The sequence below is a fragment of the Aythya fuligula genome, chromosome 1, assembly GCF_009819795.1.
Source record: "Aythya fuligula isolate bAytFul2 chromosome 1, bAytFul2.pri, whole genome shotgun sequence".
Taxonomy (NCBI): Eukaryota; Metazoa; Chordata; class Aves; order Anseriformes; family Anatidae; genus Aythya; species Aythya fuligula.
In genome coordinates, this window is record NC_045559.1 from 31,901,936 (window position 1) to 31,927,905 (window position 25,970).

At 40.8% G+C, this 25,970-nt stretch overlaps 1 protein-coding gene and 1 non-coding gene across 5 annotated transcripts in view; one reads left to right on the top strand and one right to left on the bottom strand.

The window, feature by feature from the left end:
* The window catches only part of ADAMTS20 (ADAM metallopeptidase with thrombospondin type 1 motif 20), a 95,714-nt gene extending 78,255 nt beyond the window's left edge, over positions 1-17,459 (bottom strand). For 3 of the 4 annotated variants that reach the window (XM_032200058.1, XM_032200049.1, XM_032200067.1), the window contains exons 1-3: positions 17,333-17,459; positions 16,792-17,138; positions 3,556-3,718 (exon numbers count right to left, since the gene is read on the bottom strand). In XM_032200058.1, the coding sequence (XP_032055949.1) occupies positions 3,556-3,718; positions 16,792-17,138; positions 17,333-17,423 (601 nt within the window). In that variant the 5' untranslated portion in view covers positions 17,424-17,459. Of the gene's footprint in view, positions 1-3,555; positions 3,719-12,712; positions 12,818-16,791; positions 17,139-17,332 lie in introns of those variants that run through there. The other variant, XM_032200074.1, reaches the window with a different exon arrangement.
* Positions 17,460-24,097: 6,638 nt separating this feature from the next.
* Positions 24,098-24,169, top strand: TRNAH-GUG. The gene has a single exon. It is a non-coding gene; the product is annotated as a tRNA-His (tRNA).
* Positions 24,170-25,970: the final 1,801 nt, after the last annotated feature.

The window sequence follows — 25,970 nt, forward strand, 5'->3', positions numbered from 1 at the left end:
CAAGACAACTTCAGTACTCGAACAAATAAAAATAATTGTGTTTATAAATAACCAAAAGGATTAGCAGTAGCTATTGTATTTATCAAAAACGTTATGATAAATTCTTCTAGTTTCCCTGTACTGAGGAAACAGAATTTATGAATAAAGGAAATGCAACAGATGTCTTATCCTGACTTGCATAGGGCTTATAGCGCAGTTTCCAATTAACTTTTCATCAGCAAGTTAAAAAGAAACTAGAAACAAGTGTGAAAAAGATTAGCTAGACATCTTTAGAAGTAATTACCATGGTCTGATTCCAAACTAAAAAGACGTATTGAATGAGACATGTCACCTTTGAAATCTATCTGCTATTCAAAATATTTTATTCACAAAGAAAAAAATAGATGTGCAGATGTCAGAGGTTGGGAAGAGTACTACACATGTTGGAGAACAGCATCAGATCTCAGAGTGATCTAGAAAAATGAAGGCAATGGCTTAGAAAAAGGAAAGCTGCAATTCATGGGAAACAAATGCAAAGTTCTACGTTTGGCCAGAGATGCATGGGATGAAAAGTGACAAGTTAAAAAGCATATTTTTTTTTTATTAAGCAAAGGATCTCGAAGATTATAGTCAATGACAAGTTGAAACAATAGATTCATTTTTTTGGGGGGGAGGGGAGGAGGCAAGAGACAGGACAGACATGGACAACAGCAACAACATAAGTTAAATTGGAATGTATTAACTGCTGCGTTATCCATATGCATCTAAGGTATTCCTTCCACACTGTTCAGCCTAGGCTATGCTTCTGCTAAAACCTTGTGTTTGGGGAATTTTCTTATTTTTTAAAAAAATTAAACTAATGTAAACAGCTTAAGAATTTATTAAATTAATTAATTTTGCCTTTTTTTTTTTCCAAAAACAAAACAAAACCTCGAAAAAATCCAAGTGTATGAAGAAACCTGAACACCTGATCCATACAGAATGGTTTAGAAAAAGGGGTATTTTTACTCCAAAGAGAAGTATGTTACCAGCAGACCTTCTTCAGATCTGCAAGGAAAAGAATACACCATCAACTCCGAAAAACAGTTGAATACCTCTTGGGCTTCAATTGTTACAAGGTAACTGTAGGTAAGGTTATAAGGAAAACCTTATTTCACAAGCAGTTATGTGCAGGGATAGAAGGTCTAGGAAAGTCTGTAGTTTCCATAGAGATCTGACAAATGAATATTAGAAATGGAGGAGGAGTTGATCTTGACTTGCTACAGTAGCATAAGCAATCTTATTTCCTTTCAGTCCTTCTTTCAGTGTTTCTTGTAATTTATTTTAAGAAAACAAATAATATATGCACAGATTAGGAAATACTGTAAAGGTAAAACAGAATATGGCAAGTCAAGATTTAACATTTTGATACAGTATTGATGAACAAGTAAGAAACAGTTTAAAACAAAAGAAAATGGATGAGGGATTCAAAGAAAATTTAGATATATCCAATACTAATTTTCTTTAGACACAGATAATGGAATTCATGTGAGTATATTAAACATCTATGTCTTATCATCCAGCTTCTCCTTACCATCAGTGGAACGAAATTCACATTTCTTGGTAACAAATCATCTTACCCAAAAGAAGATGTCCAAAATAAGCATATGAATGATAGTAAATAAAAGTGACTCTTTCTCTTCTTTAAAGATATTCATCTTAAAGGGGCTAAGGATGACTAATGCAGATGTACAATGTCTAGAGTTGGATGAGACGGGTCACTATTGTCATTATTGTTATAAATCACAACCTGATCAAACATCCACTGCTTAACTTACTTCCCAATAGAATGCCTCGCCATATCCCCTCATCAAAATCCATTAACTAAAGAACAACAAACTCTCATAATCACAAGTATTGCTATATATACTCTATTTCTCCTTGAACAACAACAACAAAAAAAAAACGAATAACCAGGCAAGACTAGCATTAAAGGAGACAAATCTCTTAGGAAAATAGAAATATAACCACACAAGTTTTTTCTCCATAAATATTTGTGCAATGTCCACCACCCCTCAAAATAAGTTACAGTAATCCCTGGCTCAGAGTATTTTGTAGCTGATACAATACATGAAAAGGGGAAAATGACCGCATTCCTAATGCTGGGAAAGCCTTTTCTTACACTAAATTGCTTATATTAAGCATATTCTATCATACGCAGCACAGGAAAAAGAACACAACCTGAAAGATCTCTTCTTTGGTTCGGTACATACCATTCATCATTTGAAAATATATTTTTTAATCAATAGTTTCCTGGATTTTTCTATTGATAGTTGCCTGGCTTTCAAAGTACTAACACCATTTTCTGCAATGGCAACCACAAATAAATAGATAGCAACAGCTTCCAGAAAAACAGACTCAGGAAAATAAATACAGTTCAGTAGAATTTGTTCAATGGAAGATTATCATAATTAAGGCCAGAAAAAAAACACCATCTAAAGAAAAGCAGAATTCAACATATTTTTCTGAGTACAAAATGCAATCTAAGAATTTTCCAAAATTCCATCACTAGCCACACAAGCTACTCCACTATTTTTGCAACTGATGTTTGAAAACAGCTGGTCAGATATTCCTTAAAAGAAAGTAATAGTTGAGACTGTGATTTTTTTTCTCCAGATGTACTCGGCATTGCATAAACATTCCTGAAATGCAAGTAGATTCAAAGTGCAAGAAATGCAGATTTCAGTCTCATGTAAAGTGGAGAATTTTAATTAGACAGGATGTTTCTAAATGCCAAGCTGAACCAAATTGAAGCTGCTTTCTCCTATTTTGGGTCTCCACCCAGTTGTGTTTTCTTTGATGCCCACTAAATGAAGCCCATATGCATCTATTAAAAGAAGGAAGGCATTCTCTCAATAGACTTAAAAAATGAGAAATCCTTCAGATACAGTACAAATGTTTTTAAAATGGCACTTCTAGCAAAGCTTCAGAAGTACATTTCTCAGACAGGGTCTTCAAAGGCTTCTACATCGTAACACCCCAAAGCAGATGACATTTCAGTATTTAGAATGTGACACATTCACTTGTGACACATCCTAACAGTATGCTTGTATGTTATACCCCCTTGCTTCTACTTAATTTAAATAATGCTAAACATTGATTTGTAGTATGACTACATTATTAAAATATCCATGCAGAAAAACACCTGTATCAATGGGTAAAATTATATTTACTTCAATTTTTAAGGAGGACAGATGTTCTGTATTATCCATTAGATTTGCAATAAATTCATGATCTTTTGTGAATATAAACAACATTAACTCCTGTGGATCTGCTCCTTAAATGTTTACATATGACACACAGGTGTAAAAATAAATCCACAGAGAAGTCCTTAAAACATCAGGATACACTTCAATATACCCATTTTCTCCCACATCTAAATTAGCCACTGGCAAGAAAAAAAGCAATTGTTGCCATGCCTACGTGAAAGAAAAGCATAGGTTCTAGTGGAACAATCTTTTTTTTTTTTTTTTTTTTTTTGATATCAGAACACAAACACTTGAAAAAGTCAAACTGAAATTTAAAGTAGGACTATACCTGAAACTTCACATGGTTTATGGGATTTCTGATACTTTTTATTAAATTCTTCATGCCTGTATATAAGATGTGGTTTGTTATGCTCATCTTCATGTTCACCTCCATCCATTTTCATGAGAGGTTCTAAAAAATATTCACCATCATGTGTTTTAAAGGTGCCCATCTGAAAGTAAGAGAAGTAATTGATTTAATTTGCACTAAAATACCAATATAAAAGCAATTCTATTGGAAGTAAACAATTTAAAATAGTATTTTGAGAATAATAGAAATAAATTTGCACGAGACAGAGGAAACTTCAGAAAAGCTGTAGAGGTGGAAGCTGGAAGTAAGGCAAAGTTTCTCTTTCAGAATCTGGTCCCACCAGTGTAAACCATAACAAAGACTACCTCAGGTATTACATATTACATAAACATATGTAAACGTTATACAGAGTTAATGCAACAAAGATCAGAGAAGTCAAAACAATCTAGGCATACCCAAGCAAGATCACCTGGGAAACTGTGCAGAAGGGAGTGGAAGCCATCAAGAAATTCAGGATTTGCGTTGTCTGAGTTCTAGATGAGGCCTTCCTGTCCTTTATATCATTGACATTTTTATTCTAAACTTGCATTTTGTCCACATATTAGCAACAGTGTTAACTGGCTATTCTTTTCAGTATTTTTAAAAGACTGAAACTAGTTTCAGGAATTCAGAGTTGACAGTTTCATAAATATGTTTCTTCTCTCGCTTTTTTTTTTTTTTTTTCCTCCTAGGGGACACACATGGTTAACTATGTACTGGGAACCAAAGAAACTTGATTACCAACCAAAGCACTGGCATACATACAAAGGAAAAGAACAGAAATTAAGCTCCTTTTCCCACCACCCCATAATCCATTAAATTACAAAACCCTAACATGGAATCTCGTCCTTCTCTCTGCACTTCTAACAAAAAATCATGGTTTCCTATGGCTTTAGTGCCATATTTCAGAAGATTATGAAAAGATGTGAAACAAAAGATGTGTAACTAGCAGAGGCAAGGACAGGAGTAAGCCTTGCTTAGAAACTACACAGCAACAAATGAGGACATAGTTTTATAAAACACAATTGAGGCTAGTGCAGTTACTAGAAGGAGGAAAAAACGTGAGAATTTCAGTTTTTTTTTTCTCAGAAAGAGTGGGTGCACTTCATCCTGCTGACTGTTTTGTCGTACTAGTGAGGCATTTTATCCATTAAGAGAACAGCAAACATTTACATTTTATGGATTAAGAGATTAGGTATTCAAGTCAACCTTGCAAATGAAGAGTGAGTGGCAGTGCAAGGTATGTAAGAATAGATGTGAGAACTGTTTTGTTTTGTTTTCCAGCAGCCTACAGAAGTCTTTTAAAATCTGCTGCAGGCTACTTTTGTAACCAGGGCATTACACCTGAATTATATTATCCCCTTGAATTCAGGGCCCATCTAGCAGTGGCCAGTTTTCTGTTTTTAAAAGACTGTTACATTTCAGGTACATGTCAGACTATCTGTAATCCTACCTGTTAAGTATCATCCAAAATTGTAAACACACCATGGTTGGAGCCTCTGCATCATCTTTGTCGTAGCATGGAAAAGAGTCCCAACCTCACTAAATATTACCCCTCAAGACTTGTAAAAATCTCATTTCAGTAGAAACCCTTTCCCCCCTCCCTCAGTTTCAAACATTTAAATTGTTTTCATGCTGGATCCTGAATGTGTTCAGAACAGTCTCTTCACACATGTGTTTTCAGGACATGTTGTTAACAGAGGACTGCAGACTGAGTGCACAGGGAATGCTATCTACCGTCATGAGAAGGGTCTCCAAAACCTAGGGTCTCTTGAAAACAGCTATGCTACAGCTTGTCAGTTAGACCAAAGTAGGTGAAACTTTCTGGGCAAAATGACAGGGACAGATCCTATCCATAAAGGGCAAAGCAGTAAGAAGGGATGCTAAGACTCACATTGATGCTTTTATTTGAATTGTCCAAGTCCAAACCACCCAAGCAGCATAAGTTCAGGTGCATAAGATTTGTGAACAAACATGCTAATTAATTCTTTTCTCCTGGCATATCCTAAGCCCTATTTTTAGGTAACAGAGTCTTTTTTATTATGATGATTATTTTTAAGATTTAATAAGAGCAAAACCTTTACTGCTGCTACTTTATTCCCCCACGTACATTTTATTTTCTTCCTACTCCTAACAGCTAGAGCAGGTTCTTTATTGGCTTCTTCCATGGCTTTTCCAATTAACAGGCTTTCAGATCTTACAAAGAAATGGTTTCAGCTATGACAAACATACCAAGTATGAGAATAATAGCACAGAACTAACAAGGAAAGAGTTTGTGCTGCATTTTCAGGCTCATCAAAAAAAAAAAAAAAAAAAAAAAAGAGAGAGAGAAATTCAAGAACAAGGGTTTATATCTCTACTATTTCACACTCAAAAAAATAATAAAAAAAAATTACTAAGATGTTTTTGAGTGAGATCAATAACTTTGAAAACTCCACTCAGCTTCCTGACCCTGTACTCAGTCAAATGCTACAAGTGGCACACTACCTAGGAATTCAGAATTACATTTTTGAATGCATTGACCTACCCAGTTCATAGAGAGAGTCAGCACGAGGCATCATGGCAAACCCAAGTCAGTCTAACATTGCTGATTTCCCCTCTTCTCTTTGGGCACTCCCACACTGCACTTCATCACCAGCAATGCAAAGTGCACCGACGCCTTTCTGGGTAAAATCTATGCCTCCTATCAAGGAAAATTATTTTTCAAGCAAAATAGCAAGGGTTACCTGGGAACAGAGAATGATTTCTCCTGAAAATAAATACATAAATAAATAAAAAGCTTTGTATCAGCAAAAGCTAACTGCAAAACCAGACTCTCAGGCACCTCAGAAGGCGCTCTGATGCCTGCCTATCCCATGGGGCCTAACTATAAATACACAATATCAAATGCCTGGCAACATCTGGGCATAACTTTCATCACCTTATAGTTTAAATATTTCAGTCAGAACTCATACAAGTATCTTCTTAACTGAAATCCAGAATCCTGTCCTAACAGTCAACACATTGAAGACATCTAAGGAAAATAGGCAGGTAATTTTCCCTCTTACAAGCTACTCAGAAGTAGCAGTAACTGTGCTTACCTCTAGGTTACGTTAAATAGAGAAAATGCCTAGAAAGCAAAGGAACAAATTCTCTTTTGTTAAAAACAGCAAAGAAAAAAAGAATACATCATAAGCTTACAACCCAAGAAGTTTGGACAGACAGCTGGAAGGGAGGAATCCTCCATTACATTTCATGCCTTCAGAATTGTTCTTAGTTTTTTCTCTCCTCAACAGGATATGGATACACAAGCAGTAACTACTGCCATTGACTGGTTAGGAACACCTCCCAGCAGCAGCCCATGATAACTGTTTTGTTGCACATCCCCTGTGCAAGTTCAAGTGAACTCTTAGTATTGCAAGTGAAAACACAAAGGGTAAGAGACAAAAAAGTGCTCTGAATTAAGAACAGAGTATTATATCTGTAATTTAAAACCCAAGCAAACATCACAACTTATTTAACAAACACCAGTGAAATAAATTTGGAGTGGAATACTGAACTAACAAAAATCCAAGCTTTGGGAGACAGCAATACCCATATGTGATTGCAGTCAGATTAATGAGTGGAAACCAGCATCTCAGAACGCAACTCTGTCAAAAGAAAAAGTTAAGAGAAGCTAAGCTTAAAACCACCAATATCAATTCTTAAACTAAAGCTGGATTTTGATTAGCTACACATGGTTTTCTCCTTGTTTGCCGAGCACAGAGGTCTACAAACTACGCTGTTCTGCCTGGTGTGCAGTCCTTCATTCACAAAAGCAATGCTTCTTCTGGTGACAGATCCTGCAGATACAAATGGAACCGTTACTGTGAGTTAGACTCACAAGGAAGAGGGCTGTGGGATCCAAATGAAAAATACTTTGGTAAAAACAAATAAACCAAACAAAGTCACTTAGATGTACAGAGGCAGGTTGTTGAAACAGGAGCCCAAGCATTTGCAGGAAATGAAATCAGAAATGAACTGGATTTACTTATCAGCCACAGATGCCTCTCAAATCATGTAACAAGAAATCTGCCCTAAACATTCTATTTCTGTTCTCAGATAAAGAGGGAAAAGTACATTTAAAAGATCTCTTCAGTGGAAGTGGAATACAAAATTGAAAACAGTCTCTTGCACATCATAAATAAGTGGTCCAAAGAAAGTAGGAAAGAGTGAGCACTACCCAGAGCTGTGTGCGTATGCACAGATTTGAGGAAATTTATGAGAAAGCCCACATGAGAAAGAGAATTTATTTCTTGGATTTAAAATCTTCTGGATGAGCTAGACACATTATATTGAATCAAGGTTCAATGGATCGATGCAGCTACTCACTCTCTATGGTATGTCTCCATGGTTTAAAGTGGCTTAAAAGTCCATAGTCTTAATCAATGCGTTTGCTCTATTCCAAGAGTAGTAGAAATAAGTATTGCAGAATTTATGGTTGAAGTACGGACCATACCCATATACAAATTACATCCTTGTGCATAATGGCAACTTGGAAGAACACATGGAAGACATAAGGGATATACAGCAGGTTTCAGAAACATGGAATTAATCTTAATATGTCCAACAGCAAAATTGGAAAGATTTCAGAAAAATGCTAACCAAATGACTGAAGTTCTGGAAAACATGACTCCAAACTGGCAGACTCCCTCCCAGGTGAGCTCTGCTCCTACACTTAAGTATTTTCCATGCCCTCATAGCAGAGCTTCTCAACTCCAGCTCAAAATCTGCAAGTAGTTTACAGCACAGGTACTTTCTCAGTCAAAGTAAGCTAAAAAATACCTTTCTTATGTATTATTCTCTCTCTCTCGTTCAGTGTTGTGTTAATTCAAAACTCTTCTGAATAATGTGAGAAGCCCTTCACCCTTCTCTGCCTGTTCCACTGTTACGTTTTCTAATGAAAGACTTGAGAAGAATAGCCTAATTAGTTCACTGAAGGAAAAAAAGCATTAGAGGTTATCTGATCATGGTACAGTGCCAACATCTGGAAGAGAGATTTCTACCAGAAAATAAAGTAGAAGCACAATAAGATGTAGTGGTTGCCAGCTCATTTATGAAAACTACAGATAATAAAGGAAATAGTAATAAAATAGTAAAAAATATACCATCTAAACAACATTAAAAAATCTGCCTAGCAGTGAAAAAAATGTTATCTGGTGGAACACCTTTTTAGGAGTGATTAGAAGCACCATTACATTTCAAGCTCTTAAAGACTGATAGAATAATATTTAATCATCATTTGAATTGTATGATCTGACTTTATATTTCCTCATAAATTTCTGTGACACTAATGTTTTCTGTGACACTAGGATTTCATTAGTAGATAGAAATCATACCTTTGGTGTACTAAATCACACGTGTAAACAGAATTAGTAAAGCCATCCATCCTTGCTCAGAAGTATCCTCATCTGGGAAGACAGGTCCCTTGTCACTGGCTGAATACAAATTCCAATTTGGAATTACATAATTAAGATCCACGTAAAATCCTGAAGGGCTCTTACCTACTAGTGTGGTTAGATCATGCCTGATCTAACCATACTGAAAACTGTAGTCTTGGACCCAGTGCCCTAGCAGCCCCCCAACAGGTTACTTCCACTCAGGAACACACAAATAAGACCAAATTTCTGTTCTGCATAACAGCCTAGGGGAAAGCCTGTACATGTGGGAAGTGGAAAACCCAGTGGTAGGTACCCTGAGCATCTCTTGGTAAGACTATTCCAGACAACAACAAGCCTGGCTGAAGCCAAGTAAAATGGCATTTCTGAAGTTTCTAAATACAGTCTGGAGTAACAGACTAACTAAATAGCGGAGAACTTAGAGTGTTAGAGTTACTATAAAGTGTTATAGTAACAATCTCAAGGACAGCTGGAAAAAGCAGGAAGAAAAGCCTGCAGGGATCGCAGCAACTAACAAGATTCATTGGAGTGGAAGGAAATGAGAGGGCCAGTTTATTTATTGTTACCTTTATATAAAATTTACAGTGAACTAGTCAGACAAATTGATTTTTTAAGAATGTAACAGCTTTTGCCACTGAAACATTACAGATTTCATTATAGAAAAGTAGTTACTCTGTAACATCCAGTGAAACTGGAAAGTGAAGTGCACATATACACAGATTTAGTTATTTTAAACACACGTGAATAAGCTATCATAAGCTATCATCAAGCTAAGTATTCCCCTAGAACACAGACCTAAGGGATCCTCCACACGAGAGTCTGGAAGGAAACTCTACCATGTAACCTTGCCTGTCTCAGTGAATGAGAAGCAATATTGCATTTGAGATTTATCCCTGTTTAGGAAGACGGTCCTAGCTTCGATGTTTTAAGAACACGCAGAACTACCTTTCACCCTCCTGGGGAGGTGAATAGCTCCAAATGGACCTTTCAACCTCAACCTCACATACATCACCAGGCAGTTATCACTCAAGCACACATGGCTAAGGCTAGATTTTCACCTTGTTTTAGTCGATTATGCAGTAGTTACCTGGAGAACCTTTGTCAATGTATGTACACCCAGAAGGTATGGTCTCTTTTCATGGTCTAACTTTGCTACCATAACCTTGCCATTTTCTACATGAAAGTAGATCATTAAAGTAGAACTGAAGCTACTGCAGATCTGATATCTCACATGGAAAGCCCATCAACATCCCCCAAGCACGCACAATCCTGGGATCCATGACAGGTAACTGTTGACTGCCCCAGGGGGTGGAAGCATTAGTTGCAGTGGTTTAGTTCTTCTGGTGACAGAGGGCCACATGATGTGTCCTTCCTCCTCCCCTAACTCAACCAACTGCTTATGTTCATGCACAACACCCTCTGTATGCTTCCCAGAAGTTTAATTAAGCAAATCCAATCTTCTGTGACTGCACTAAGCCTTCCAGCAAGTCCACCTGTGTCACAAACCCAAACCAATTAAAAATTGTGATCTGTAAAAAGTAGCAGTGCGACGAGGCCACAGCCATCAGAAAAATTTATCTGACAAATAGAATGTGCTCAAGAAGCTGTCAGGAAAGAAGGCTGCCAGACACAGGATGTGGGCAAAAGGCAGAACAGAGATTGCTGAACATCTTATGTCAAGGATGCTAAGCCACCTGGGACACACCTAGAGGAAGGAAAGTTCTTGTAGAACGGCTGGTCAAAAGAGTAGACACACACATACTCAGAGCCTACTGTTTCTGATAAACATTTTCTGTGACAGACCTTCAGCTGTACAATTCCCACCCCCATATGTTTTCTTAGTTTAAAGTTTCATTAATTCTGCCTGTATTTGCTGGTCTGTGCTGGTCCCTGTGTAGAAAACAAACCAAAGTAAGAAAGACAAAAATTGCAATGAAATGAAGTCCACAGCAAAAGACAATGCAAAAGCCAAAGCAAAAGAAGAAATAATCAGAGAGAAAAGAAGAGAATAAAAAAATAAAGAAAGGTTAAAATGAAGAGATTTTTGTACTCTATTGCTACACAGATCCTTCCACTGTAGAGAAGGTGGAGTTCAACCTACTTCCTAATATGTTTTCATTCTGTTTAGCTAAAAAATGTTACTTGAACAATCAAAAAAAATATCTTTTACAGAAGGTCCTTATACCTGAACTCATTTCATGCTTGTGAGGGATAAAGTAAGCTCAAGGGGCTATAGTGGTGATTTTTTTTTGTTGTTACATTGCAGGGCTTCAGGGCTAGAGGACTCACCTTGTACACCTATATGACAAGTGAAACCAGAACTATTAAGTAGAAGTCGTCGGGTCAGTCTGTCAGCACTAATAAGACTTGGTTTGTCCAAACAAGAAGTGATTCTCTTGACATTTTAACATGACTTATTCCTTGTTTATGATGCAATCTCTACATTAAGATAAAATCTACAGACACTAGTATGTGGCGAAGATTTATAAACGTGACCTGAATGCTGGAAACTAATTTGCCTTTCAGATTTAGAAGGCAACTTTTTTGAAGTGGCAGCTGCTAAGTTGCATTAAGGTAAGCATATCTTTCAGTTACAAGTGTTAAATGTTCTCTTTGGAAATAAATCACTGTAGTTTAACTCACTGAAGCTACCAGTACCACACAGCACAAAACAATGGAGGCCAGAACGATAATGGGAAGGAGGAGTACGTTACCTACATTACAACTGCAAAAGAAGCTATATGCTGACTATACTAGTAATAGTTTATAGCTCCTGCACAATTGATTTTTTAAACCAAAAAAATAGAATTTCATTAAAATAAATTCCAGAGCTGCCTACTTTCCCTAAAAAAAGGACCATTGTAGTTATATGCAGCAGACAGAATTGTTTTCAAGAACTCCCAAAAAGGTGATCCGATAATCCCCAATAATAAAAAATAAGCACAGCCTTTTGTACTGAGCATATTTTAAAGATCCACTTCAGTTCACTTCTACATGGAGAATGGCAAGAATATGAGCTTGATGTGCAATAAAGGGGCTTCCTTGAACTCCTGAGGGAGGAAGAAGTTTGTCATGCAGACGTCACTACTCTGCAGAAGCTACATTAGAACAAAGCAGCCCTGCCTTCCTGGACTGCAGGAAGCTGATCTGCAAATCCACGCAAGAAGAAAATGCACATGTACTCCTAATTTTTGCCAGTCACTTAGCATGTGATGTTTCTCTATACCCCAGAGACTGGGGGGTCCCTAGACCCCAGAGACACCCAAAGAAATGTTGGTTTCTTCTTTACTTAACTTCCCTTCTCACAGTAGAATCACATCAAATACCTTTGGCATTTAGGCATTCTCCCAGTTCACAAAAACAAATTTTAGCTGTCCCCAGAGTCTGGCAACACATCCCTGACCTCCAAGGAAGAATACCAGGCTTCTCAAGGGACTAAACAATTTCTTCTATAGCATTCAGGATAAAAAGCAAAATAACTTCAAAAAGCTCTTTTTTTCTTTTTTTTTCTTTTTTTTTTCTTTTTTTTTTTTTTATTTATTTCCTGAGCGTGTTGTTAACCCAAGGCTTGTTCCAGTTAAAACTCATTATATCTGCCTCACATCTTGATACTTTACTCATTGATATTTGTCAATCAATTTGTAGCCTATGTTATTGAAAGTTAAATTAAGCGTTTTTACCTCTGATTTTGCTGTCTGGATAATGTTTGAGAGGTCACTTTAGTCCACATGAATCCAGTGACATCCTCAGCAGATCTTGTTTCCCATGTCTGTAGGAAGTTAAAGCTGACCAATGCAGTAAAAGCAAAAAAAGATATAGAACTTAGGAAAATAAAGTGAAATAGAGTTTGAAATTTCAAAAATTACTCTCAAGATATAAGAAATATGCCTGTATGTGATCAGATGTTCAGCTAGGCACTCAGGCCATCACTCCAAATGACCTTCTGCCTTTGACAGCCTCCCGAACTTCCCTAATTACAGACTCCCTCCTACCAATTACTACAGGCTCCCCGCTGACCTTTTAACCTCCCTTTGCCATTTGCATCCCTGAACCCAGGGCACACTCTGAAATGTAACACAACAAAACTGCATACAGGGTGTCAGGAGCCATTAAGCAAAACTCCACGGGTACTCTGGGCCGTACATGCTCTTGGCACACTCAGAAAAAGGCTTAACTGAGGGTGAAAAGGGAAAGCAGAGCTTGAGGGGGAGAACACAACCTGAGAATGCAAACAAGAGGAGAAGGAACTTGGGAACCAGCAGCTGCCAATGCAGGCAGTGCAGAGGTTGGGGACAGGTGCCTACAGCATACAATGAGCGAGTGCAAGTACCTAGTTTAACTTCAGATCACTCTCAGGCAGATCTTCAGAGCAAATTTTTAAGATTCCATTGTTAATTTTCCTGTATATTTTCCCCAAGTCCACAATCCTTTTTTCATCCCTAGCTTTTACAGCATTGGTCTACAGCAACTGCCTCACAGATGCAAGTTTGGAAGATACAATTATACCTAGTAATTCTAAGCAACCCCTCCTATTTTAATTTCTATACACCAAGCTGAAGCTTAGCAAGGGAGAAAATGGATCTTAAGAAGAGACTGGATTTTACTTCAGATAAATATAATACAGGGTTGCTGAGTCACTATAGTCCAGTTTCTACCAACTCACAATAAATACCTCATCTTACCTCAACTGTAGTCCTTAAACCACATAAATCTTTGCATTTGTTCACAAAACAGGGTGCAGTTCAATAAAAGATAAATAACTGACCAGGTAATTTTTGAAGGTATGTTTGTTGAATGCACAAAACAAACACATTTCAAAAATCCTGAGAGAAAAAAAAAAAAAAAAAAAAAAAGAGAGATATCTTTTCACTAGATTTTCTAGCCATGACAACGGTCCTTAAACATGAGGACAGCTGTGCCCAGGAGTGCAGAATGTGTTCAGCGGGGACAAGATTTCACAGAAAAAAAGAAATAAAAAATCCTCTGCCCCCCTCCTTTTATGTCCAGTCTTCCTTTTCAAAGAAATTCCCTCCCCTGGTAGTCATAGAATCAAAAAATTGTTAGGGTTGGAAAAGACCTCCCAGATCATCTGGTGCAAACCATCCCCCTACCGCCAATGTCACCCACTGAACCATGTCCCTTTAGCACCACGTCCAGCCTTTCTTTGAACACCCCCGAGGACAAGGACTCCACCACCTCTCTGGGCAACCCGTTCCAGTGCCTGACTTTGGATGAAGAAGAACAGTAGACTGAAAGCTCTGAGTCAGGTTAGGAGCATACTCTGTGCACGTGTCAGCAACACCTCCTCGTCCTCATACAATCCCTCTTTGGGAGCTACAGTCATGTACCACAAGAAGTGCACCAGCCACCATGTGAAGTTCTGCTTCATCTTCTCAAAACCTTACCAGGTTCATTAGCAAAGGGAAGGCAGCACAATGCTGGGTTGTCACAGGCTGTGCTCCCCAAGGAGTTGTCTGCCTGGGCAAAAGGTGAAACAAGCAGTGAGAGAAAGTCCTGGGAGCTCTGGGACAACAAGGACTTTGGTGGTGGTTCGGAGAAGGAACTCCTAATGACAGACAGACAATAATGAAGGACATGAGGGCCAGCTGGAAGCTGCAGTGAAAGCTTACAAGGCTCATCTAGAAGAGGAAAAGGCTCAGTTAACTAGCATTCAAGGATTTCTGAGTGGAAGAATGCATGGTACAGACCACAGTATAAGTGAAGTGGAGAAAGTGACAAGAGAAGTGGGACGTTTGAACTACCACAGCTAAGAAGGTCTTGTGCTGAAGATTTGAGAACTGCTAAGTAATAGGCAGTTGGGACAGCTTTGAAGTGTGGTAGGTACGTGTTTCTCAGAGAAATGATTTTCAGCACATGCGGCTCCTTAAAGCAATAAGAAGAGATTATTTGCAGGGAGAGGATTAAAACAGGCAATAAAAGTCATGAAAGGAGAAGATTTTAAGCTTCTCATGTTTATTACAGAGTATGATGCTATCCCCAGTCCCATGGTATATGAATGAACAACAACATGAAAACCTATTTGCAGTTATTTGTGATTCCTTCTCTTTTCTACTTCCCTTTGAGCTAGGCGTACAACATACTGAGGGCTTTGGTATAGGTTCTAGTTGGGTTTTGTATAAAGCAGGTGAAACAATGAGATCTGTTTGTAAAGAAAGGTACTTAGGCAAAACTGTGATTAATTCAGAATTACTGGTTTAGAATGCTTGCTTCTTCAGTAATTTCCACAGAATAGCCCAAGTCTAAAGGCTTCAAACTCAAAGACAAGATGGCCTTTATCCACATATCCAAGAATAAGCACTAGACAGTAGAGGTGTCTCTTGGAAGTACCATTTATTTCTGATCCTCTTTTCCACCACATGCATTGCCTTCTTTTAATATGCATCTCTCTCGCCCACACCCATCCAGCCAACTCCATTCTATCTTCTATATGCTACCAAAAAGAAACTAGATTATGATACCACTAGATTTTTTCACTTCTCAGAAATAAGTCTTGCACCTTTACATTCCTCATTGGCTGCAATAGAAACCTTGTCACAACCTCAAGTGTCATTCACAGGAAAGTTTACAACATTGTATAGTTAAGGTGTGCAACTATTTTAAAGCACTGCAAAGGAATGGCTGGTCTGGCAACAATTGTAGCTGTCACTCATCTGTCCTCAGCATTTCAATAAACAGTAATACAGTAAAGCACCAGATATCATGTCTTCACAGAATCACCTAGGTTGGAAGAGACCTCCAAGATCACCGAGTTCAACCTCTGACCTAGCACTAACCAGTCCTCCACTGAACCATATCACTAAACTCTACATCTAAGCCTCTTTTAAAGACCTCCAGGGATGGTGACTCCACCACTTCCCTGGGCAGCCTGTTCCAATGCCTAACAACCCTTTCTATACAGAAGTTCTTCCTAATATACAACCTAAACCTCCCCTGGCGCAACTTTAGCCCATTCCCCCTTGTCCTGTCACCAGGCACATGGAAGTCTTGTCTCTAGATACAAAACTATGAAATGCACCAACACAGTACAACGGCTTTGACAGACAGCTGTGTGGTACTACTGCTTCATTATACCTTTAGGAAAAAATACACAGGATACTATCAAAGTACAGTAAAGAACGTATTTCAATGGAGTTTTGATTCCTTTGCTCAATTCAATTAAGTAAAGAAGCATTTTACAGTCACACTCCCAGTGAAGTCAATAGGGATCTTCCCATTCACTTCAACAGAAAGATGATTAAAGAGCACTGCTGTGCGTCTACTGGAACATGACACATGGCTACAGGGTGACTGAAAGCACAGGAAGAAAAATATCAATACTAGTTCTTCTCTCATCATCTCAATCACCATTGTTTCGCACTCATAACCACATCACATCCATCTAGCTGCAGACACATAGCTGATGCCAACTCACAGCAGCATTTTGCTAAAACAATAGCTTACTGAGCTTCTGATGCATGGTTTTTTCCCTCCGTTATAATGCCGTGAGTGTCAAGAGTTACATCAACCAACTCTACGGCTGGCCAGCAACCGATCCTTTGAAAGCAGCGTTTGTACATCCCGCCAGAAGCGGTTCATCATGACCACACGCTGCCAACGCCAAGACATTTCGCGACCGACTACTTGGAGCGATGCCCAAGAACTTACAGCTCAGCTCCGTGGCGAAGGCATCCCCCTACACTTCTTTTGGGGAGGGAAAAGAGCGTGAACAGAGACAGAAGGGAGCAACCCGGGCGCTTACCAAGCCACCGCAGATGCTGAAGACAGCCATGTGCGCCTCCTGCGCGTTGACGTGCCCGCGGTAGAAGCAGTGGCGCAGATCTGGGGTCACCTGCTCCCGCGGGGCCCCGACGTGCACCGTGGTGTACTGAGCGGCGATGAAGGCGGCATCAGCGCTCAGGTTGAGCTGGAAGACCTGCCCGTAGGCAGCCAGCTGGTAGTGCGTGCGGAAAGCCAAGGGCTGCGGCGGGTCCTCCGAGCTCCTCTTCCTCCTGCTGAAGTGATGCGTGCGAGGGAAAGCTTCGCCGAACTCATTCACCCGCACGGGCGTGACGATCTCGTAGGAGGACAGCCGCTTCACCAAGGTCTCTGCAGCGGACAGACGGACAGACGGACACTCAGCCTCCCCGGGGCAGCTCGGCAGCCACCTCCGCCCGCTCCCTGCCGCTGACAGTACCGAGCCGCACGGCTCTCCAGAAGCTCCCCCCCCTCCAGCTCCGCGGCCCCTTCCGCAGCCCCCCGGCACCCCCCGGCCGCCTCCTCCTTTGTTGCCGCTCCTTTACCTTGCCCGGGGTGGAAGCGGAGCCCCCGCGACCCGGCTCCCAGCAGGGCGAGGGGGCAGAGCACGGCCGCCAGCCACCCCGCCGCCCGCATGGCTCGCTCCGCCCGCGGCGCGCCCGGGGGCCGCTGCCTCAGCCGCTGCCACCGCTCGGCTCCCTCATGCCGCCCCCAGCTCCCCTCCTCTCCTCCTCCTCCTCCTCTCCTCCTCCTCCTCCTCTTCTCCTCCTCCTCCTCCTCCTCGGTGGGCGAGGGCGGCCCGGCCTTTCCCTTTTTCCCTCCCTCCCTCTCTCCCTCCGCCTTCCTCCTCTCCCTCGCCCCTGCCGCAGCCGCCGCAGGCGAGGCTGCCCGGCCGCCTTCAGGCGGGGGCCATCCCCGGAGCCGAGCTTCAAAGCGGGGCCGCCCCCGGGGCAGGACGGCCCCAATGGCGGAGCGCAGCCGCCCGCCGCGCAGCGCCTCCTCCGCACGCGCCCCGCCGGCATGCTGAGGGGGGACGGGGCCCGGCCGGCCGGCGGGGGAAAGGTGTCACTGGAAGGGGAAAATGGGGCTTTGGGAGCAAACGCTGGTTGTGGTTATTTATTTTTTTGAAGGAGAATCGGGGAGGTTGGCAGTCCCGGGTTCACCCCGGGAAGGGCAAAGGGAGCTCCGTGAGGTTAGGGGGTGGCCCATCAGCTCCTGTGGTTGTCCACATGCAGCCCGCTGACCACCTTTAAGGTACCTGAGTTTTTACACATGGGTAGGGTGAGGACCTCTTCACGCACAGCTTTGAAGGAAGGGGATCTTGGCACAGAGCGCAGCATGACACCGTGGTGTCAACAGACTCGACTTGTTCTTTAACGCCGAATCCCCTGCTTATTCTGTCTGGGCAAAGTCTTCATAAAACTGCTTAAAGCAGCATTCAGGAAGGCCCTGCATCTATTATGTGGAGATTACAGACTATCAACCTTGCTGAAAATGGTCTGTTTGGAGGCTTACAGTCACTATCAGCCAGTCTGCCCCAGCGAGCAGGAGAGTCCCCAGCCCACCCCATGCTCACGTGTGGGTTGTTATTGTGTCTCTTCTACAGCAGCACTTTGAGGTTGTCCCAGCAGCTCCTAGAGGCAGTGGGATGCCTGGAGTAAATCAGGGTCCCCACACAGGACTTTGAGGAGCCCAATGAGTCTGTTCAGTAAGGGCAACTTCAGGATCGATGGCCCAGGATACCTCTCGACCTTCCGCATACAAAGCCTGTGCCAACCTAGTGCCAGCCGCAATCCTTTAAAGGGGTGCAACCCCATCTGTGTTAATTATACAGTATTTATATTGTATATTATATGCTGTATACATAACGTCAGTATTTATTAACAGCTTAATAAGTAATATTCTATACATTCATTATGTTGAGCAGCTTAATTAAAGATTTTTTCAAAGTCTTCCTTCTTAAACTAGATTTGATCTTATGTATTCCAGAAAGTTTGCTGATTGCATTGCTGCTGCAACAGGGATTTAGCCACAGAAGTTCTCAGTTCTTCTTGTCAAAGCTGCTGCCCTATTCTCAGAATAAATATTCCAGAAAAGGATGACAGGGAGATGGTATTTTCACAGCCTCAAGAACAAAAAAAGTTTGCCACGAAATACAGACAAGTTAAATATTGGATGCTGCAGCGTTCAGCATTGCTGTCTAAGTTCTGTGGATGTAGCCCACATACATGCAAATACATAAATCTTTTGCAGAAAATAGCATTGCATATTTTAAGGCCATAAGGACACACTGGGCCGACCTTGTACATAACTCAAACTACAAAAATCCCTCCAATCAACTCTAGTCTTTATAGTTGTAATTAAACCTATATCTTTGGGTTAAAAAAACTTGAACTAAAAAATCTCCAGGCTGGAGAATTCATTTATCTGATGACCAATTACAGTTAAAAATGTACATGGAATGGAAGAATCATTTTCAGCTTCTGAAATCTACATGAAAACATCTACAAAGCATATAACTATCGTGACCAAGGTTTGTAAACTGGAAGCGGGTCTAGTCAATGCAGTCTGAGATCCATGTGTTTAGCCACCAATGCTCTCCAGAAAATGTGCACTGTACATACAAATTTTCTTTTTTTTTTTTTTTTTTTTTTTCCCCAAAAATATTCCTTTTGTCTTCTCTTTATAAAGTGCTTGGTCTCAAACTTTTCTTGTCTGCTTCAACAAATAGTAAGTCAGGTATATAAAGCTGTTTATAACCTTGGTAAGTGCTGTGTTCAATGAGCTTGTTTATCAGTGTGCTGGTGGCCAAGATAATGTGAACAACTTTTGAGGCTGTACCTCCTCATAGATGAGCTCTATAAAACGCTTCTGCTAAATTTTAAATCAGGCCGTGTGAATAAATCTTCATCAGATCATATGAAACAGCATTAAAAAAGTGAAGAAAAAGAGGTCCATGTATTGCTGTAAGATGTAGTGACTTGGCTGGTACTTAAGCCAGTGTCTTTGTGAGTACCAAGGTTCCAGAAAAAGGTGAAGACACAATGCTCTTTATTGTTGATACAATTACTAATTGGAAGCCATACCAGTTGCTAATTTGTCCACCATTACACATGCTGGCACTACTGGGAAGAGTATGGCCGCGTGTGTCAGAGCTTGAAGTACCTCTTCTGTCTTCATGCTGTTTTGCAGTCTAGTTCACTTGTTACTGTTGGAATCTTGTAAGGTGGAAATGGAGTCAGAGGACATGCTTTCTTCTCCTGAAGAATGAACGAGATGATCAGGCTCTGAATGAAGGTGAGTAGTAGAGAAAGAACCTTCACTGCTCAAGTCAGTTTCCCCTGTTGGAGCCCAGGATTGTAGAAGAGGTATCTGGATTGTTCCAAAGCATATTACTATTTTTGTCTGGCACAATCCTGAGAATATTGAGTGTTGTTGGAAATTAAGAGTAGTATGTATTTCCAGTATTTTAGAAAAGGCAGTATTTACTTCAAAAAGCGAGTGTCTCAGAAATGATAACAATTTCTCTTAGATGCTGTTTTAACATGCTTAACTTTTCCTGTATTCCCCATTAGAATGGAACACTTCTATAGTAAATATGGAAGGTCCATTTCTGTCTAAAGATAGACTTAGAGCAATTTAGAATTCACAACATTTATTTAGATTGCAAATGTTGTTCAGTAGTTCCTGGTAGTGCCATGGGACTATTGCTAAAAGAAAATCCGGTGCCAGTTGGGCCGATTTTTTCAATTATGTTTTCAAATACTCATCTTAAAGAAAAAATAAATTTCAAAAAATGTCCAGATTCTACAGTCACATTTTCCAGACATCTGGTGATTTAGATCATGTCAAGCATTCAAATCTAAACCTTCTTTGTATGTAGAAACCACTACTTTCTCAGAAAACCAGTGTATTTAACAAAAAGAGAAGCCCTACAGATACAATGCACAAGGCTGATTTTCAATCACAAGATGGGTTAGCTGTGCAGGAGTAAAGGAGAAATATAGGATTTTTTTAGGCAGTTGTAGTAGTATTCAAGTTACCTGAATGGCTTTGGGCAATAAGCTGCGGTCATTCAACCTGACCTCTGCCCATATGGCATCAGTTTGAGTCTTGTGACAAGTAAATATAACCCTGTATATCAAAGGAAGGGGTATATTTTTATTAAGAGGAAACATAAGTGCATCAGAAAATTCACAAGGCATAGGCATAGTGTGTTTGCTATGACATTAAGAGGTATAATGGTGAGGCATGAGGATGAAACAAAGCTGGAGAATTACAGAGGCTTTTTTAAGGAGCAACTGCAGAAATACATAATGAAAGAGTGAGTTGAAAAATAGCATTGGTTTTAGAATAATTGGTGACAGCCCTACAGGATCTGCTGTCTGCAAAAGAACTGATGAGGGGCCGGGTAGGCAATGGCAGCCTATGCTACAGCGACCCTGGCTGCAGATGGAAGCTTTTGGATACTGGGGAGAGCCTGGAAAATGTAGACTTCAGGAGAAAAACCTTCATTTTGTTTGGAAAACAGGCAGGTGGGATCTAGGCCCTCCCTCGCAAAGGAGTCCAGAAAAGCTGTTCAATGGACAAGAACAACTTCTCAAAGCACAAGAACTGTTCATCCCCATCTATCAAGAAAACAGGCAGGCTTAGCAGGCTGCCAGCATGGCTGACGGGGACATCCTGACTGAACTCAAAAGCAAACAAATAAATAAATGAAAACCTACAGAAAGTCACAATGAACTACCCCTAATGAATATGGAAGCATTGCCCAGGCACATACAATTAAGAAGGCCCAAGCCTGGCTGGAGCTGAAACAAGCAGAGGAATGAGGTTTGCTTTGCCTAGAATGAAGAAGGCTAAGGAGTTGTGTCAAGTACCTGATGGAGAGGTATAAGGAAGACAGAGCCAGGTGCTTCTCACAGGTGCACACTTAAACAACTAAAATGCAGTGGTCAGAAGTTGCAGCAAGGGAAACTCCAACTGGATATATGGGGAAAAAAAAAAAAAAAAAAAGCTATAAATGTGGGGTTGAGTGCTGGAACAAGGACCCAGAGAGGCTGTGCAATCTCCATCCTTGTAGATACTTGAAATTCAGCAGGACAAGAAGGCACTGAGCAACTTGATCTGACTTTTGAAATTAGCTTTGAGTAGGATCTTTGGCTAGATGACCACCAGTGGCTCCTTCCTGCCCAGATTAATCTTTGATTCTATTAAATAAATTTGAAAGTATCCTGGAGAAATCCATGGAGACCAAAGTGTTTTCACTTAGGAAAAAGAGAATCATTAGCCCTACTAAAAGAACAGAGATATGAGGGGAAAAAAAAAAAAAAAAAAGCAGGAGAAAAGCTACAAAGAAATGGAACAGATAGAAAGGAGAAGAAACTGAAAATATTTGGCAAGTTATCAAGGTTGGAAGTTTCAGATGGGTAAGGCTCCAGCTAAGGCCATGGGACTGTGCTGGTTTACAACTGCAAACACAGTCCTCAGAGATGTAATGTATTCCGACTTAATTAAATCTGCACTGACATTAAAGCTTGCTATTGAACAGTTGCCTTTAAAATGCCTCTTACATTAGTGAAATAAATCCATCTATTTACACTGTTTATTCTTTTCACTTATCTCTTTCAGTGGAAATGTTTGGAATGAAGCGTGTTGTGCCAATTACTTTACAAATGAATGAAATAGAAGAATATTCTGTGCTTGCTGAAACCACTTGCCTTCCTCAGGGTTTCAGTGGGACTGCGTGGACCAACTGAATCGCAATTATGTCATGATTATTCAAATATTTGCCGTGTACACTTAATGCACTGCAGGAGATAAGGCTTTCCAGATAAAAGAGTGGGATTTGTAAAAATGCACATTTAGTGGTTAATGAATTTCCTCCTTAGCTCCAGCACATTCTAGCCCAGATTAGCTATTAAATCATTCTGGCTGTCCTTGCCTCCGTTTTTTTAAAGTGGTCTTTTGTAAGTGGTTTGATTGAAAATCACAAAGTGGGAGATAGTAGCAGGATAAAAGCCAGTTGTTTAGAAAAGGCAAAGGCTGCATTTAAGTGAGATTGTTATTAAAAACAAGATTGATGAACAAATTTTATTTAGAGAAGAGGACTAGATAAAGTATGTATTCTACATCCTCATTACTATACCTTGTCATTTTTCTGTCTCGTGAAGTACAATTTAAATCAATCTTCCAGGCTTTTTATTTACTGTTCTTGTCAAGAGACAAAGCCCATTGCACAAATGTACTCAGTCACTTCTTGTGTTCATCACCTTGATTGATGGATATCCTGAGAAGTCTCAGAGGTTATATTTGTACTGTGATAGGACATACACCATGGAGTCCCCCCATCCCTGGCACCAGCTCAGGAGTGGCTTCATTCCCTGTTGCTCGAGGCCACTGAGGCCCCTGTCACCAGGAGTGGGCTGGCCTTGCCCAGGTGCTCAGCCCTGAAGGGAGCACAGCTCAGTGCCATGGCTCTGCTGTGCCCAGTTGGAGGGAGACATCTGTCTGGATGGACTCATGCAGGTGACCTGTATATGGTGACAGCTGGGCTGTTCTGTGTGCCCAGCTGCTGCCGCTGCAGGCAGCTTTGGCTTGTGAAGTACGGTGGGACTCAGGGCTGGCAATGTCATCCATAAGAACACCATCAGAGCCGTTTAGCAAGGTCTCTGGGCATGCTCCAAATAACTTTAAGCCCATGTTAGTCTGATTCTCCACCCTGCTTTCCCTTCCTTAGGCACATGCCATGCCATGCTGCCCAGCCCTCAGCTTCTCTTCCAGAGGGCTGCCCACCCGCCAGCCCAGCTGCAGCTCCAGGTCTGCACGTGGGCATCTATCTATGAGACCCCACAGTACAGGAGGATATCATAGAGGTCACGATGAAATATTGCCACCCACACAAGCAAAATAGAGGCTAAATTGCCTTAGAGTCTTAATAAAAGTCCTAAGTTTATTTAAAATGTGCCCTGGATAGCAGAGCTCTAGGGTCTTTTCTAGTCTTGAGAGCAGGGTGCCAAGGTCTGTGAGATTTGAGCAGTGTATAAATATGGGCAAGGGTGTGAGGACAGCAGGGGTGCTGCTGGAGAAGCTCTTAGATAAGTCAGGGGGCTTACCCTGGTATGGTCTGATCCTCCCTCCCCGGAGGGACTGTCCCTTCCACCAGCCTGGCAGCCCAGGAGTGCATTACTCTGTGTGCGGTGTGGGTGCTGAGGACACCAGCACACTGAGGAGCAATTCAGTGTGAGCATGTAGATGAGCCGACGAATCCAGAGAATTTAACAGGAGTGAAACTAGAGCCCTGGTAGCATGCCGTGATCGTATAGTGGTTAGTACTCTGCGTTGTGGCCGCAGCAACCTCGGTTCGAATCCGAGTCACGGCATCACCACGGCACACAGGCTCCAACAGTTTTTGCCCAGGGAAGTGATTGAGTCACCTTCCCTGAAGGTCTTTAAAAGACATTTAGATATAGAGCTCAATGATATGGTCTGGTGGTGGACTTGTTAGTGTTAGGTCAGAGGTTGGACTTAGGTGATCTTGGAGGTCTCTTCCAACCTAGATGATTTGGTGATTCTGTGAAATCAATGAAATTTTATAGAGTCCAGTAGAAATCTGCAGGGGTTTTGAACAATATTACCAATTATTTCAACAGTTTGATGCAATAATCTGTTTCATTCTTAGGACGATTCAAAAGATTTTCAGATGGTGGGGTTTGCCCTATGGCATGTATGCATTTCTGTTATTATCCACTTTAAAAGTGTAATATTTGTGCAACAGTGATCACTTATTCTGCATAATGTCTGCACATTTACTCTTCCCTTAATCAAAGGTAAATGGAAGTTCATTACTCTTACATTATTTAACATGCAGCCTTTTGCCAAGTTTCATCTTGTGAAATACAGGCTTACGTAGTGACTGCCATGGTGATAAGACATACCATACTGTGTAATTGGAACTGGTTTCCCATAGCTTTTATTGGGATCTTGCATTACTTTTGATGGGAATAATTTTGCAGTATTGTCTTTACAGCAATTTCAGAAAATGAAACGCTATCTTACTGGTAAAATTGTTTGCAAATAATTAAATATATGCCACACAGTCATAGCTACTAATTTAAGGATTGATTCAAATAGGTTCGTTGTGTTATAGGTGAAGACAGGCACTTTGATATCATTACAAATCAGCTGGGAAGATAAGTGAAGAAGCATGTGCCAGCTACAAGGTATCACACCCTGGGTTGTACAATCCCCATGAAGTACAGGGGCTCAGTGTCCCGGGACAGGAGCTGGCAGACTGCTCTGTGCTTTCTGCTAACCCCGGGGCAGGAATCTTGCTCTGAACTTCACCCCGTCTTGGAGCTCCGTCAGCACAGTGCACCTGTCACTATCAGCCAGAGGAATTTCAGCTTTCCAGGGCAGACAAGCGTAGGTCACTGTGTACTCATGGAGGTGAGTCTGTAAGAAAAAAAACTTCCAACCTGAGGTTCACGAGTGACCCCACACAAATCATTCAGAAAAATAAGAATTTCTGTAGTGTGAAGACAAAAGCATGTGCACTCACTCTGCCAAAAATGCAAGTTTTATTTTTTTTCAGTCACAAGCACACTGCAGCTGTTACTTTGGCTCGAGAGAAAGTATTCCTACACTAAGGAGACATAGCGCCCAATTCATCTCTCGTATCAACCCTGTTAGTTATGCAAGGGATAATTTGGCTCACATAGCACTCTCCTAGCTACCAAGCCTTTTTCAGAGTCTCACTCTGGGTAGCACCCTAAAATTACTCCACAAGAGAATGCAGCTTTAATATTGCAAGACACTACCAATGGTCATATCATGTGAGTATCAAATTGCTAATAGCAAGTGAAAAAGCTCCTCATTGTGCTAATTCAAACCAGTGCTTGAATGTGTTATCCTGCAGTGTTATCCCACACCCTCCAGAAATGCTGTCTTTAGCAGGAATTAGACTACTCAAAGTCAAAAATTTTTGTTAAAGTCCATATGAGAAAGCTGCACAAAGGATCCCGAAGCATCTCAAGTGAATTCATTGTGCTAATATGGCTGTACAGAGAGATAAAAAAGATTAGTAAGAGCATATCACTAGGGCTACAACAGCATCATGAGACAGCCTCATATCACGGTGTTGCGATTTGGAGAGGGTTTGAGCTTTTGCACTAACTTCACTGT